The sequence below is a fragment of the Geotrypetes seraphini genome, chromosome 6 (genome assembly GCF_902459505.1).
Source record: "Geotrypetes seraphini chromosome 6, aGeoSer1.1, whole genome shotgun sequence".
Classification (NCBI taxonomy): Eukaryota; Metazoa; Chordata; class Amphibia; order Gymnophiona; family Dermophiidae; genus Geotrypetes; species Geotrypetes seraphini.
The window spans coordinates 178994260-179007822 of record NC_047089.1 but is presented as its reverse complement, the minus strand read 5'-3'; the positions used below and the strand labels follow the sequence as shown (position 1 = coordinate 179007822).

At 45.7% G+C, this 13563-nt stretch overlaps 1 protein-coding gene across 5 annotated transcripts in view; it reads right to left on the bottom strand.

Moving 5' to 3' along the window:
• Positions 1-13563, bottom strand: part of LOC117363089 (fumarylacetoacetate hydrolase domain-containing protein 2-like) — a 40762-nt gene that overhangs the window by 13919 nt on the left and 13280 nt on the right. For all 5 annotated transcript variants that reach the window (XM_033950359.1, XM_033950361.1, XM_033950360.1 and 2 more), the window contains exon 3: positions 4743-4959. In XM_033950359.1, coding sequence (XP_033806250.1) covers positions 4743-4959 — 217 coding nt within the window. The remainder of the gene's footprint in view (positions 1-4742; positions 4960-13563) is intronic.

Sequence of the window (13563 nt, the reverse complement as noted above, 5' to 3'; positions counted from 1 at the left end):
AAGCAGAAGAGAATAAACCAGAAGAACAAAGACAAAAGAAAGAAGGGGTACAGGGAAACTAGCCGCTCACTTCAAGTCTGCTAAGTCCTCCAGAGAAAAAACAACAAGTAGATTAACTGATAGGAACACAAGAGAAAACCGTGTGGCAGTCAGGACATGCCACCTAACCATAGCACAACAGGCACTAACTCTGATATGGATATGCATTCTTGTTAATTCCTTTGCCAAAAGGCTTATGCAGAATTAGGAAGACTACCTGTATGGCATGGCACTTACCTGACAAACATCAGGTGCATCCAGAGGATTCAAAGCTCTGCGGCCTCTGGAGTGACAGCCAATGAAACACTGACAACTGAAGGCTCTCTCATTTGAGGCATGCAAAAACCAGGTGACTAGGCAACAAATGACAGGGTGGGCCATCAAGACTCTTATGTCTTTTGTAGCGTGGCCGGTCCTCAAGGCTCGCAGTAACCGGCCCACGCTTACAATATTCTCCCCAGCGTGCTTCCTCAAGATGGAGGAAGTCCCTGTTGTGCATAAACTTATCCTATGTGTATAAACAGGATGGCCTCACACAGGTAAGTAATGAAACAAAAATCAAATTTATTGTTCAACTGACAAGTCCAAAAAAAATGCATCAAAAGAAAATGTATTCCAAAAGGTCTTTGGCAAACATACAACATAATATGATAGTAACCAGCCTGGTCTGGATATCTGTCTCAAAGTTCTTTATCAATGTCCCAGGTGTAAGAGTTTCTTGATAGTACTTGACTCTCCCAGAGTCTTATTGGAAAATAGGCAAACTATGCATGGTGCACTGCATTGTACAGTACTGCCTCATTAAATGCAGTAACAAAAGATTGGCAGATTTGTCAAAGAGTTCCTTGTTATCAAAGGAAAAGAAACCTGCAAACTATTCACCATGGTACTGTGTAAATCCTGTCTCAAGCTTACAGGATATTCACACCTGCTGGAAAGAACTTGCTGAAGTTTCTTTCACAGCAGCTCTTGATAAGCAAGAAAAAAAAAACTTCTCATACCAGCAAAACCCTTGGCTAGATTACATTCCATTAATTAGCAGACTTCAAGAAAATCCTCATGTTCAATAGAAATGGAAACATTCAACAAAACTCAGCACAAAAAAAACAATTCCAAACTAATTGATTTCCATTTCTTCAAATAGTCCCACCTCTGGTAAAGTGTTACAATCCATAGCTTCACCTTCAGGATTTACCAGGGTTGTATCATCTGGTTCTGTGTCCAACATTTCAATGTCCCTTGTCTCAGGGGGACTTGGAGGTTCCTTCCACCTGAGAGCTTCTCCTCTGTCCCCTGTCCTCTTGGTCAGCCAGCTCTCTAAATGCTGCCAAGCTGCTGTACCAGCCCTACTCCGGGGCTGAACTTCTTTCAGCTGTGGTTGCCTTCTCCCCTGCTTAGCCAGCTTTCCACAAAATGGAGGATTTAAAGGGGCCCTACCAGTTTTCACCAGGCTGTGTTCTGCATTAGGTTTAAACACAGCCTGTGCTTCCTGTTCTTGTTCTTGCCTAACAGGGACAACATGGTTAGCCCGGACTAGTTACAGGGGGTGTTTTTTATCATTCTTCCCTGGCACAAGGCCGGCATTGGACTCGGGCTTGTGACACTTTCTACTAGAAAGAAGATTATTGAGGTAAGTACCTAATCTTCTCTTCTAGTATAAAAGGCAAGAGTCTTGAGCAATGGGACATACCATAGCAGTCCCTGTAGTCTAGGGTTGGAAGAGGAGCCTGGTGCTAAAACAGAAGACCCAAAAGCTGCCTCTTCCTGAGCTGCCACGTCCACCCTATAGAATTTCGTATAAGTATGGATCAAGGACCATGTAGCGCTCTGCAAATTTCTTCTGGCAGTACCGCTCTCAACTCTGCCAAGGAAGGAAGTCATTACACTCCTAGTGGTGTGAGCCCCCAACAAAAAAGGCGGTTGTTTACTGCACCCAATATATATTTCAAAAATAACTGCACAAATCCAACATGAAATAGAAGCCTTAGATGCCAACCTTCCCTGCCGACTAGGATTCATGAGGACAAAAAGGTGATCTGAAAGACAAAAAGGGTTAGTCACTTCCAAATAATGTAATAAGACCCCATGTACATCCAGAAAGGCCAGCACCTTGTACCTCTTTCTAGATCCTGTAGCCTGGAATGTGGGTAGCTGTGCATCCTGATTCACATGGAAGGTGGAAATCTTCAGCAGAAATTCCCATCTCAGTGAAGCAGAGGAATGGCTCCCCGTCTGAAAGAGCTTAAATCTCTAACACTCTCCTCGCCAAGGAAATAGCTACCAGAAAAACCATCTTCAGAGTGAGATCTATAAGGGACCCTTGCTCCAGCAGCTTGTAAGGAGCTTCACACAAAGAGTGCAGAACCAAATTAAGGTTCCATGCCAGGAAAGGCTGCAACACCAGTGGTCTCAGCCTCAAGGCCCCTTTCAAAAATCTTATGATGTCCAGATGAGAGGCTCAATAGATATTGTCCACTTGGCTCCTGAAGGAGGATAGGCTGGTCATTTGCACCTTAAGAGAACCAAATGCTGGGCTCTTTTCCAGGCCATTCTGAAGAAACGCTAAGACTGCTGCAAGAGAAGCCTGAGAAGGATCCAATCTCTCCTTAGCACACCAGTCCCAGAAGGACTTCCAAGCCTTTGCATAAGCAGAAATCGTAGCCAGCTTCTTGGACCTCAGTAAGGTAGCAATCTATGATCCTTCTAAGCTGAGCACATGAGCAACTGCTTATACATTCTAGGAGTGTTGCTCACAGATTTTACATGGTCTCTCACAAAAATACTTGTAACTCTGGAAAACTGTTGTTTTTAGAACTTATTGCTCACATGAGAAAAAATTTTCACACACCCAGCCAATCCTTAGAGGAAGCATTGGTAGCAATAACCCTTGTGCGCTAGACACGCACATTCAAGAGCCTTGTTGTAAGCCCAAAGCATTCCAGATCACCCAGAGTTACGGGCCCTTGAGATATCAGCCACAGATATACTGGCAGCTTGAGATTCTGATCTCTCTGTTGGCATTATCATATCTTCATACCATAGGCATCTTGGCCAATCTGGAGCTATCAAAAATCACCAGACTTATATGGTTGATGATTCTCCTTATTACCCTGCCAATCTTGGGCCATGGCAGGAAGATCCATTCAGCAGATCCATCTGGGGCCAGAGCTGAACTAGCGCATCCACCCTGCATTTCCTGGCTCATATCTTCCATTTAATTGTTATAAGTCCTTCTTGCTCTGGCTCTCAGATGAGATTTCCACCTCCTTTTAAATTTCCCCTTCATGGCTTGCTTTACTATTTTAAGATGGATTTCCTACCTCCAACCCTTTTGTTCCAGTTAGTCCTGTTAGTCTCATGTTCATCACCCTGTTTAATGATTTTATTATGTAAAAACCGCTTAGAAGTATGATAGACAGTATATCTAACTTTTATTAAACTTGAAGCAGCAAGACACTTTCTTGTTTGCCACTGATGCCATGAGGTCGAGTGTCGCTAACCTCCAAGGCTTCACTATTCTATTGAAGTCTTTCATAGAGTGACCACTTTCCTGGGTCTAAGGTCTGTCTGCTGACAAAATCAGCTTGTATATTCTCTTCTCCTGCCATGTGCACTGCCAACAGCGCTTGCAGGTGAGTCTCAGCCCAATGAAACAACAGAGAGGCTTCCCTCTGCAGTGGAGCACTCTTGGTGCCACCTGCCTGTTGACGTATACCACTGCCGTTACATTGTCCGTGAAGACTCTAACCACTCTTCCTTCTAGAGTCAGAGTCATTGACTTAAGAGCCAAATGAATCGCTCTCAATTCCAACCAGTTGATTGATCACTTCCATTGGGAAACCAACTACCAACCTTGAAACAGATGGCTGTTGCAATGGTCCCCCAGCCAAAAAGACTGATTTCTGTTGTCAATATCACCCATGAGGGAATGCATAATGGCATTCCCATCATCAAGGACTCTGTACACTTCTGCGTACTTCGAATGTCCAGGGGAGCAACATCTGAAGAGAGTCTTTCTGGGGCAACCAGCAGGACAGCAGTGAGGCCTGAAGAGGACTTAAGTGTGCCTTTGCCCAGGACACCACCTCTTTGGAGGTCATCAACCTCAATACCTGAAGATAATGTCAAGCAGATGGAACTGACAAAGCAAAGAAGGCCTGGATCTGACTGCAGAGCTTCTGTCTGCACAGTTTGGGAAGGAAAGCAAGGCTCACTGCCATGTTGAAGCGAACTCCTAGATATTCAAGGGATTGTGTAGGTTCCAGGTGACTCTTCCAGAAATTGATTACTCAGTTCATCTTCCGTAAGCATGGATCACTTGTATCACTGCTAGGTCACATGCATCCCTGAAAGCCTAAAGTATAAGCTGGAGGGAAACTACAAGCTGACTGGGGAAGAAAGCTGCTGGCCTGATATACAGATGCTGTGTGAGAGGGTAAGGCAGAGAACTGAAGGTAAGAAGCAGAGACTAATGATTCTGGGACTTCCAGGAGTGCTCCAAGCAAACTTGCTGAAGATGACAGAGTATGTGTATGCTTTGGGTTGGGGTTTGTGGGTGTATGTTTGTGGGTTGGGACAACCTATACCTGGCTATCTGTAGGGTACAAGGTGTCTATAGTCAGTCTCCTAAAGATGCACGAGTGCTTTGGGGGATGGAAAATGTTTTGGATGTATGCATTTATGTGGACTGTAAAATCTCATACCTGGCTTTCTTTAGGAAGCAGAATGTCTGCATATGGCCCCACAATGGCACTTGGGAACTTGTTGAAGATTATTGGTTCTTTGGGAACAGGTACATTTTGCTCCTGGCAGTGATCCACATAGTTCATTCCAACACAGATTACCTTGTCAGGGCTGGTTATTGGTGACAATAAGGACACCTGTGAACGACTCAGAATATTCTGCCCAGACGCCAGGGCTCTAGAAATGGAGAAAGTAAAATTAACATGGGTAAACAAGAGATTGTGAAAGAGGATTAAACACATGGAACAAACAATACAGAGCATAGCTCATGGATTTTTTCTACCCTTTCCATGCCATGTGCGTATGCACACCCATCTGTGTTGCCTGTGTGTATGTTTTATCTATCTTGTGTGTGTGAGTGTAAGAGGTATGTGCATGTGTTTATATTTTTGTGTACATTTGTATTTGAAGAGCACTTTTTCAAAATAGTGTCCATTTTATTTTTGTCAGTTTTGAGATAAGCAATTAATAAGAACAGCCTTACTGGGTCAGACCAATGGTCTATCAAGCCCAGTAGCCCGTTCATCAAGGCAAGACTGATTTCCTGTTGCTTTTTCCTGTGCCAAAACTCATGGATTGAGTTGAGTTTTGGCCCAGGAATAAGCTATAGTAAATGACAAGTATTGTTTTGTGTCTGCAGGAAAACAACACCAAGGTTCTTCAGGATAGGGATAGCAGAATGTTATTAACGAACCGACATGGGCCATGTTTTGGCATACATGCCTGCATCAGGGGTCAATGTAATGCAGTCCACTCAGTATAAAAATGCTATCCAAAAACAGAACTGTAGCAATCCTAGGAATTCATGCTGTCCGAGCTCCAAGAAAGACATCAGCTGGAACAAGTAGGACAAGCAGGAAACAAAACCCAGGAAGCTGATCAGCCCATTTTATGTTCGTGCTTACATATACGGGCATTTAACATGCATAGGAGTTTTATACAGTTATACTATTCAACCTATGGCTCAGAATGATTTACAATCAGTAGAGTTAAAAACAAAATGATTACCTATAAACCCTATAACCTGTACATAAATGTTATTGCAATGTTTGCAACTATTCTGATCCAACAACCCTCTATACTTAAGGCACAGCTAAAATTTAGGTTTAAAATTTTTTGAAAAAGCCAAAATATTAAGAGTTTTTATGGAACCTTAAATAGTTATGTTACAATCTGATCTCTATAGATGAGGAATTCCATAGACCTAGCAGAACCTAAAGCAACTTCTTACAGAACCATTTAAAACTAGATGTAGGAATTGGTAGAAAATAAAGCTTATATACTGTATAAGCACATTGATTAATTAGAACATCCCGATCTCAGTTGAACAAATGAAAATACGTACATTGGAGTACAACTGCGTGTATCTATAATAATAATATGCTAAGCGCGCATGCGCATTCTCGCCGCGTGTTCCCTGAGATCTGATCTGTCGGGATGTGCCGGCGAGAGTGCGCATGCGTGCTTACTATGTCACCAGGACTCCAGCCGGACTGCAGCCAGCTGCCGATCGCCTCCACAAGCCTGCTCTGCTCCTCCGGTCTATGGAGAATGCTGCGGCAGCACGGGGGGGAGGTGTCTTGGTGGAGAGGGATTGCAGGCGGTCACCGCCCCCACCACCTCTGCAAGTCTCCAGCAGCCCCTCACAGGGGCCAAAAGGTAAAGAGGACGGATGAGCAATGCCTGGCAGGGATGGAGAGAGGCGGCGCTGCTATACAGCAGACTTCCCCCCTCCCTTCAGAGCAGGCCTTGACAGCGGCGGAGATTCTCCTCGCCATTTTTTTTAACTCAAAGCCACTGCCGCGGCTCCTCTCTCGAACTATACCGGGCGGGGATCGAAAGAGGAGCCGCGGTGTTGGCTTTGAACTAAAAAATTAACTTAAGCTAAGCCCTACCGGCCGAAGTTTCTTTACACGCTGCAGCGGCTCCTCTCATCCGCCCAGGCCCCGCTCCCTCTCGCGGCGCTGGCGGCGGCTGCCGGGAGGAGGGCTCCGAGCCGCTGAAGACTGTCCAAACGCCGCGGAGCGGCCCAGATCAAGGCGGCCGACGATTGGCTGGGGCTCCCGGCTGGGAGCGCGATACTGTTAAGTGGGCGGGCGCTGTGGCTGTCCGGGGGTGGGAGGCGAAGCCGTTAGCCCTCGGCATGTTAAGCGGAGGTTCCTCTATTGATGTGCTGAAGAGAGGGATGAAGTTTCACAGTGCTGCAGATTTCTGGGTAAGAGAAGAAACTTTGTGGAGGAGGGGCTGACAGACAGGACTGGAATGTGCTCCAAATGTCCTCAAGGAGATTGTGAAGTAAATCAACCCTGAAGAGAGAGGCTGAGGGGCTCTGAAGTTCTTGAGTACTGATAGTTCAGATTTGTAACAGGACAGAAAGGAGGGGGAGGCGAGTCTTCCTTTCAGAAGAGGAGAGGATGGGAGAAATATTCCTTACAGCTGAAAGAATGAGAGGACAAAAAGAAAGAAAGACAGACAGGGGGAAGGGAGAGCGACAGAAAGAAAGACAGACAGGGGGCCTGGGAAAGAGACAGAAAGAAAGAAAGGGGACAGGGAGAGAGACAGAAAGAAAGAAAGAAAAAGAAAAAAAGAAATGCCTAAGTCTACACATGTAACGGGCTAAAAAACTAGTATATCTATATTTATGTTGGCTGTGTGTCTATAATTGGGAGAGGTGGGCAGTTTGAAAAGAGCTGCAACTTTTTTTTTTTTTTAAGAGGGGGCTTCAATACATTTCTCTGGGAGAAAGAGTCCAATTTATTTAAAATTCAGTTTACTATACTGTTCTCCCAGGGAAGCTCAGAACGGTTTACATGAATTTATTCAGGTACTCAAGCATTTTCCCTGCCTCCACCACATGCAGAAACTTACCCAAGCTCACCTCCTCCCTTCCTACGACTACAGCTGCCTTCCACTATTCCTGTCTTCAGTGTCTTTCAATTGGCTAGATTCTACCCAAATTCTCTGATGTAAGTTACAGTAGAATGTTGAATCTTAGAAAAAAGCAAGACAATTATCAATTCTAAACTCCTGACAGGGCACATCTGACAGGGCTTTTCTAAACATTGTACCCTAGGTACCATATTTTTCACTCCATAAGACGCACTTTTTCCACCCCCATAAAGGGGGTGGAAATTTAAGTGCGTCTTTTGAAGCAAAGATACAACTTAAGCCTGCCGCCGCCGCAACTTTTAAACCCCCCTTGCCGCCACCGCACCTTTTTTTAAACCCTGCCGCTGCTGCATCTTTAAAACCAGCCTGCCCGCTTGCTGCCATCGTACCTGGTGGTCCAGTGTATTTCCCAGCCAGCAGGCGCACAGACCAGAAGTGCAGGGATCAGGAGCAAGCCCTCCACGCTCCCGCCTGGGCCCGCGCCGATCTCCGAATGGCTGCAGTCAGCTTTCGCAGGACTTCTGGTCTGTTCGCCTGCTGGCTGGAAAAAATGAGAGCCGTCTAAGGAGGGAGTAATTTAAAGGGATATGATTAAAGGTACGGGGGGGGGGGAAGATTTAAAAAAGTACTGGGGTGGTATGTGGGGGGATGATTTAAGGTACTGGTGGGGCACGTGGTTGTATGGGGGGGATAATTTAAGGTACTGAGGGGGCACATGGGGGATGATTTAAGGTACTGGGGGCATGTGGGGGGATGGGGGGATGACTTAAGGTACTGGGGGGCACGTGGGGGTATGGGGGGATGATTTAAGGTACTGGGGGCATGTGGGGGTATGGGGGATGATTTAAGGTAATGGGGGCACATGGGGTAGGGGGGATTATTTAAGGTACTGGGGGGGTATGTGAGGAGTATGGGGCCTGCCTGCTGTGTGCCCTGTCTTAGCCTACCACTAGACCACCAGAGGAGGGGACAGGGAGAATTTGGTATGGGAGAATTTGGGTCAGAATGTTTTTTTTCTTGTTTTCCTCCTCTAAATGTAGAGTGCATCTTATGGTCAGATGCGTCTTATGGAGCAAAAAATACGGCCTAGTTTGCCTTGTGCCTTAATCAAGGGGTAAGATAAGATTTGATGGTTGTGCATTGTTGGGGTAATTTTTAGGGTGGGGTAGTAGGATAGTTACGGGGGACATTTTTGAGGGAAGGCATTTAGGAGAGTAATAGGGCAATTGTGAGAATAGTTTGCCAGGTGATGCAGTTTGCAGGGAAGGATAGTTTTTCAAGTGAGAGCTGTTTGGGGAATTGGAAGAGTGGAAAACATGGAGATACAGTCTGAAAAAACTTCCAAGTAATAAAACCTAAAACTAAAAACATCTTGCTCATAACGTCCAAAAAAAGTCCATCTAATAGCCATCTTCCTCCCTCCAACCTCCTTCCCACAGGGTGATTCTCTCTCCCTCCTCTGCCCCCTCCCCCCACAGGATGGTGCTTCTCTCTCTATGGCTCTCCCCTGTCTACCACCTAGCTCCTCACCAAAACTGAATCTTAGGGCTGACCGGCAGCAGCAGCAGTAAGGTAAGCGTACTGCTGTTAGCTTGCCCGGAAGCCTTCTCTCTGGAGCGACTTCCTGTTCCTGCATAGGCGGGACAATCCAGAGAGGTGGCTTTCATAGCAGGCCTACTGCTGTCGGACAGCCCAAACATTAAATTTCAGCGGAGCTGGAGGTAGGTGGGGAACAGAGCAAACAGGTTAGGGTTGTGCATTCATGGAATAAGCTTTACTTCTGCTTCTTTTGTCATTGTGAAACACACTCCTATTACAAAGCCATCTGCCCCACACAAAAAACTATATCTCTGTCAGGGGCTGACAGTCTGTAAGTGCCATCCACAAAGTTCTCACACAAACCCAAACCCAAACTGGAACCAAGACTGGAATTCTACCAATGATAGCCAAATGGCTCTGGTCTCCAGAACACTGATCGACCAGGAAGCCTCCACCAGTAACCAGCATCCCTGAGTCGAACGACTGAGACATTGAGCCGCCCAACCAAAGAGACTGGCGTCCATGAGAAGCACTGTCCACTGGGACTGATCAAGACTTGCTCCCTGAACCAGATTAGAAGACTAGAGCCACCAGCACAGGCTACGACGAACTAATCCCCGAAGCAGGACAAGAGAGCCCAGATCTTGAATCTGTGGCAACCACCACTGAAGAAGCGGTTGCATGTGAGCCCAAGGCCACCATGGATTCCAAGACCTGCAGAAAGTCCTGCACCAGCGGACATCGGCAATCCATCAAAGCGCGAATCTGCATCTGCAATTTGCTCACCCTGGCCTCAAGATGAAAACTTTCCCCAAGCTGGTGTCAAAAAGAATGTCAAGATACTCCAAGCACTGAGACAGAGTCAATCAGCTTTTGGACTGCAAAAAATCCACAATCCAAGCCATAACCTGGGAACTTTCCTGCAACGACTTTGCTCAAATCAACCAATTGTCCAGATAGAGGTGCACCAGAATGCCCTCCTTGCACAAGGCCACTGCCCCCAGTACCATAATCTTGGTGAAGGTACGTGGCACCGTAGCTAGACTAAAGGGAAGCACATAAAACTGATAATGCTCTCCCAAAATCGCAAAATGAAGAAAGCGCTGATGGGAGGCCTGAATGGGAACATGCAGATAGACCTCCGTCAGATCGAGAGACATCAGAAATTTCCCAGGTTGGGCAGCAAAAATTACAGACTTCAGGGTTTCCATACAAAAAGACAGAACCCAGAGCGCCCTGTTGACACCTTTGAGATCCAAAATGGGCCGAAAAGACCCCTGCTTTTTGGGCACCACGAAGTAAATGGAGTACCTGCCAGTGCAAATCTCCTAAGGAGGCACTTGGACTACTGCTTTGAGGTCCAGCAACCTGAACAGAGTCTATCGGAAAGCCCTCCTCTCCCAAAAGCTAAGTGAACGTTTTCTTTTTGCCATTTTTTAATATCTTGAGCAATTATATGTGAACAAACAAATCGCACTATTCGACATTAATTACTATTCCATACACAATGATTGGGTTGGGGGTTTAACTATAACAGCTTAGGCTCTTGGCCGAATTACACAATTCTGAGTGTATGTGAATTTCACTAGAAAGTTAAGTGCTTGTAACATTTAATTTAAATACATTTGGAGATCTTTTTATCTTCTATAACACAAACTCAGGACACAAAATCCCTGGCAGTAATCCAGAAATCATTGCAGGAGCAGAAGACACATTCAAGACCCGTTTCTGTCATTCCAAGACAGGAGGAAGGTCGCCTGAGGCCGTGAGCAAAATGGACGTGCTTCCCGCCAAAACCAAGGGAAGGGCCGTCAAACTGTCACCAAAAACAATAAGTGGCACCAAAGCTAAACTCGACCCCACCGCTACAGAAAAACCACCAACCGTCCCAGCTGCAGCGATAAAGGAATCCCCAGCCTCCTCAGCGGTCTGCAACACCGAATCTGCCAGACCACCAGTTGAAGAGGAAACCCCAGCGTGGGTGGGAGGGGAAGCCCAGGCTTCACCACCGCCTCCTGCTGACAAGCAGTGCACACACGAAGGAGAGCCTGGCACTCCGACACCCGAAACCAGATTCCCCTTGAAGTGGCCAGGACATTTTGGGCACCAGCCAGCTGCATCCTCCGCGTGGCACCCACAGAAAGCACACTTTTTCTGCTTCTTTGAAGTGCTCATAATGAATGCGCCACAAACCCATGCACAACAATGCCGTACAAAAACAGTGGCCTCAGGACCAATTTATGCTCCTTTTATTCTTGTGTCTTTTTTTTTTTTTTTAACTTATCACAGCTCACTAGCTGTATCAAGAGAGCAGACCCCACTAGCACTCTAAATTGTAGTCTGTGCCCAACAGGTGGCCAGGCGTACAGTTGAGGCTCCTCTAAATTCAGAAAACCTGGGGAGGTGGGGGAGGGACTCGACCCTTCCGAGTGTGGCACCTCAGAGGTCAGTAGGGCCCCCAAGAAGGTCCCCAAAGCTCTGTCCAGAAAGATTCACTAATCAAATCCAATAGGCCCTAACAAACCTCAGCACAGACTGCACAAGCTTACCACTCCACCTGCTAGAGACTGAGAAAAGACTGATTGTAATAAGGACTGCACAACCCACTTGTACTGAAGCCAAAAGTCAGTGTCTCAGTCTCCACCCACTGGCAGAAGAGCATAAACCCAACCATTTCTGTGTCGGTCTGGAGGGTCACTAAATAAATTTGTTTTACTCTTTGGGATCTTGCCAAGTACTTGCGACTTGGACTGGCCACTGTGGAAACAGGATGCTAGGCTGGATGGACCATTGGTCTGACCTTAAGAGACCTTCTCCTTGTTTTAGTTATTTCTCCTTTAGATTACTGCAACTCACTATATTGTGAACTTCCTTCATCATCTGTTAAACACCTTCAAATTATTCAATAGGCAGCAGTTAAACTGCTCCATAATGCCTGATCCTTTGATTATATTTTACTCCTCTCAATTTCTGAACACTTGCTCCCAGTGTCTGCATATATTTAATTCAATATCTTAACCCTGGTTTTTAAAATATCTCTTCCCTGTTACTCCAGACCAGGGGTGTCCAACCTTTATGCTTCCCTGGGCCGCATTGGCCGAAAAAAAATGTTTCTGGGGCTGCACAAACGTGCAAACGCTGCAGCAAGACAGAGGAGGGAGCTGGCAAGATGGTAAACACCCGGGGGCAGCAGAGGAAAACACTGCATCGCCCTCGACCGGGGCCGCACAAAATACTTCACAGGGCTGCAGGTTGGACACCCCTGCTCCAGACTCTCTCTCAAACCTTCTTATCCCCTAAGTCCCCCCTCCTGCTATTTACCTGCTTCTCAACTGAAGGCTGTCTCTTACACCACCTTCATCTTCACCTTGTCCTCTTTCATGATACTGTTTTCTCCTACACCAAGCTATTTCTATGGAATACATTGCAGCTCGAACGCAGACTCAAATTTTCTTTCTCAAAATTCAAAGTGTCATTGAAGATCTGGTTATTCCAGTACACTTACAACACTTCCAATCAGTCCTGCAGTACTTAACCCTTAACCTGCATTGCTTCATACATCTCTACCCTCTTCCAATTCCTTCCCAATTGTCTACTTATAAACCACTTAGCTACTCAATAAATAAAGAGAAAGTACTGCAATGGAATACACTGTTTGAGACTTCATTGCCACCCAGGTACGAGAGTAATGATATCCTGCTTGTCCTCAGGGAATAGCTATTTAAGAAAAAATACTTGTATCTGAAGAAGCAATTAAGGTCTAGTCTATTCTTCAGCTTTTATACTGTTCTTTCCCAGATCTGGAGAATAATACTCTCATGAAAAGAACCCATATTAACAAACTCTCCTTCTCCTGGGAAACTCTTTGATAAAAGACCTTCTCTTAATAACAATTTTGGAAGAGCAGCTAGCAGGAATACTAAACACATTCTCAGAATTACAGGCAAAAGAAAAGGCTTGTGAAGTGGACATCATATTGCACTTGGAGACCAATAACTTGGCAAGACACTGCATGGTACATGATAATGGATGCACTGCTCTGCTTATCAAACAGGAAGAGATTCCAGGATGATATCTGATTATTTCAAGGTTTGAAAATAATATGAAAAGGTAGTATCAGAGCCAGAAAGATGCTAGGGTGCATAAAAAGTGCTCTAACCTAACAAAAAAAGGGGTCGATATTCAGCATGGTTTAAGCTGACAGAAGCTTAAACCATGCTGAGCTAGCTGGCTGCTGAAATTCAGCAGCAATTAACTGGGCAATGCCACTGATTATCAGCTTTGACCACCTTGGCACCATATGAGAAGGACTGGAGCAGTCTAGAGGAACACTGGTGATATTTGTTGCTGGTG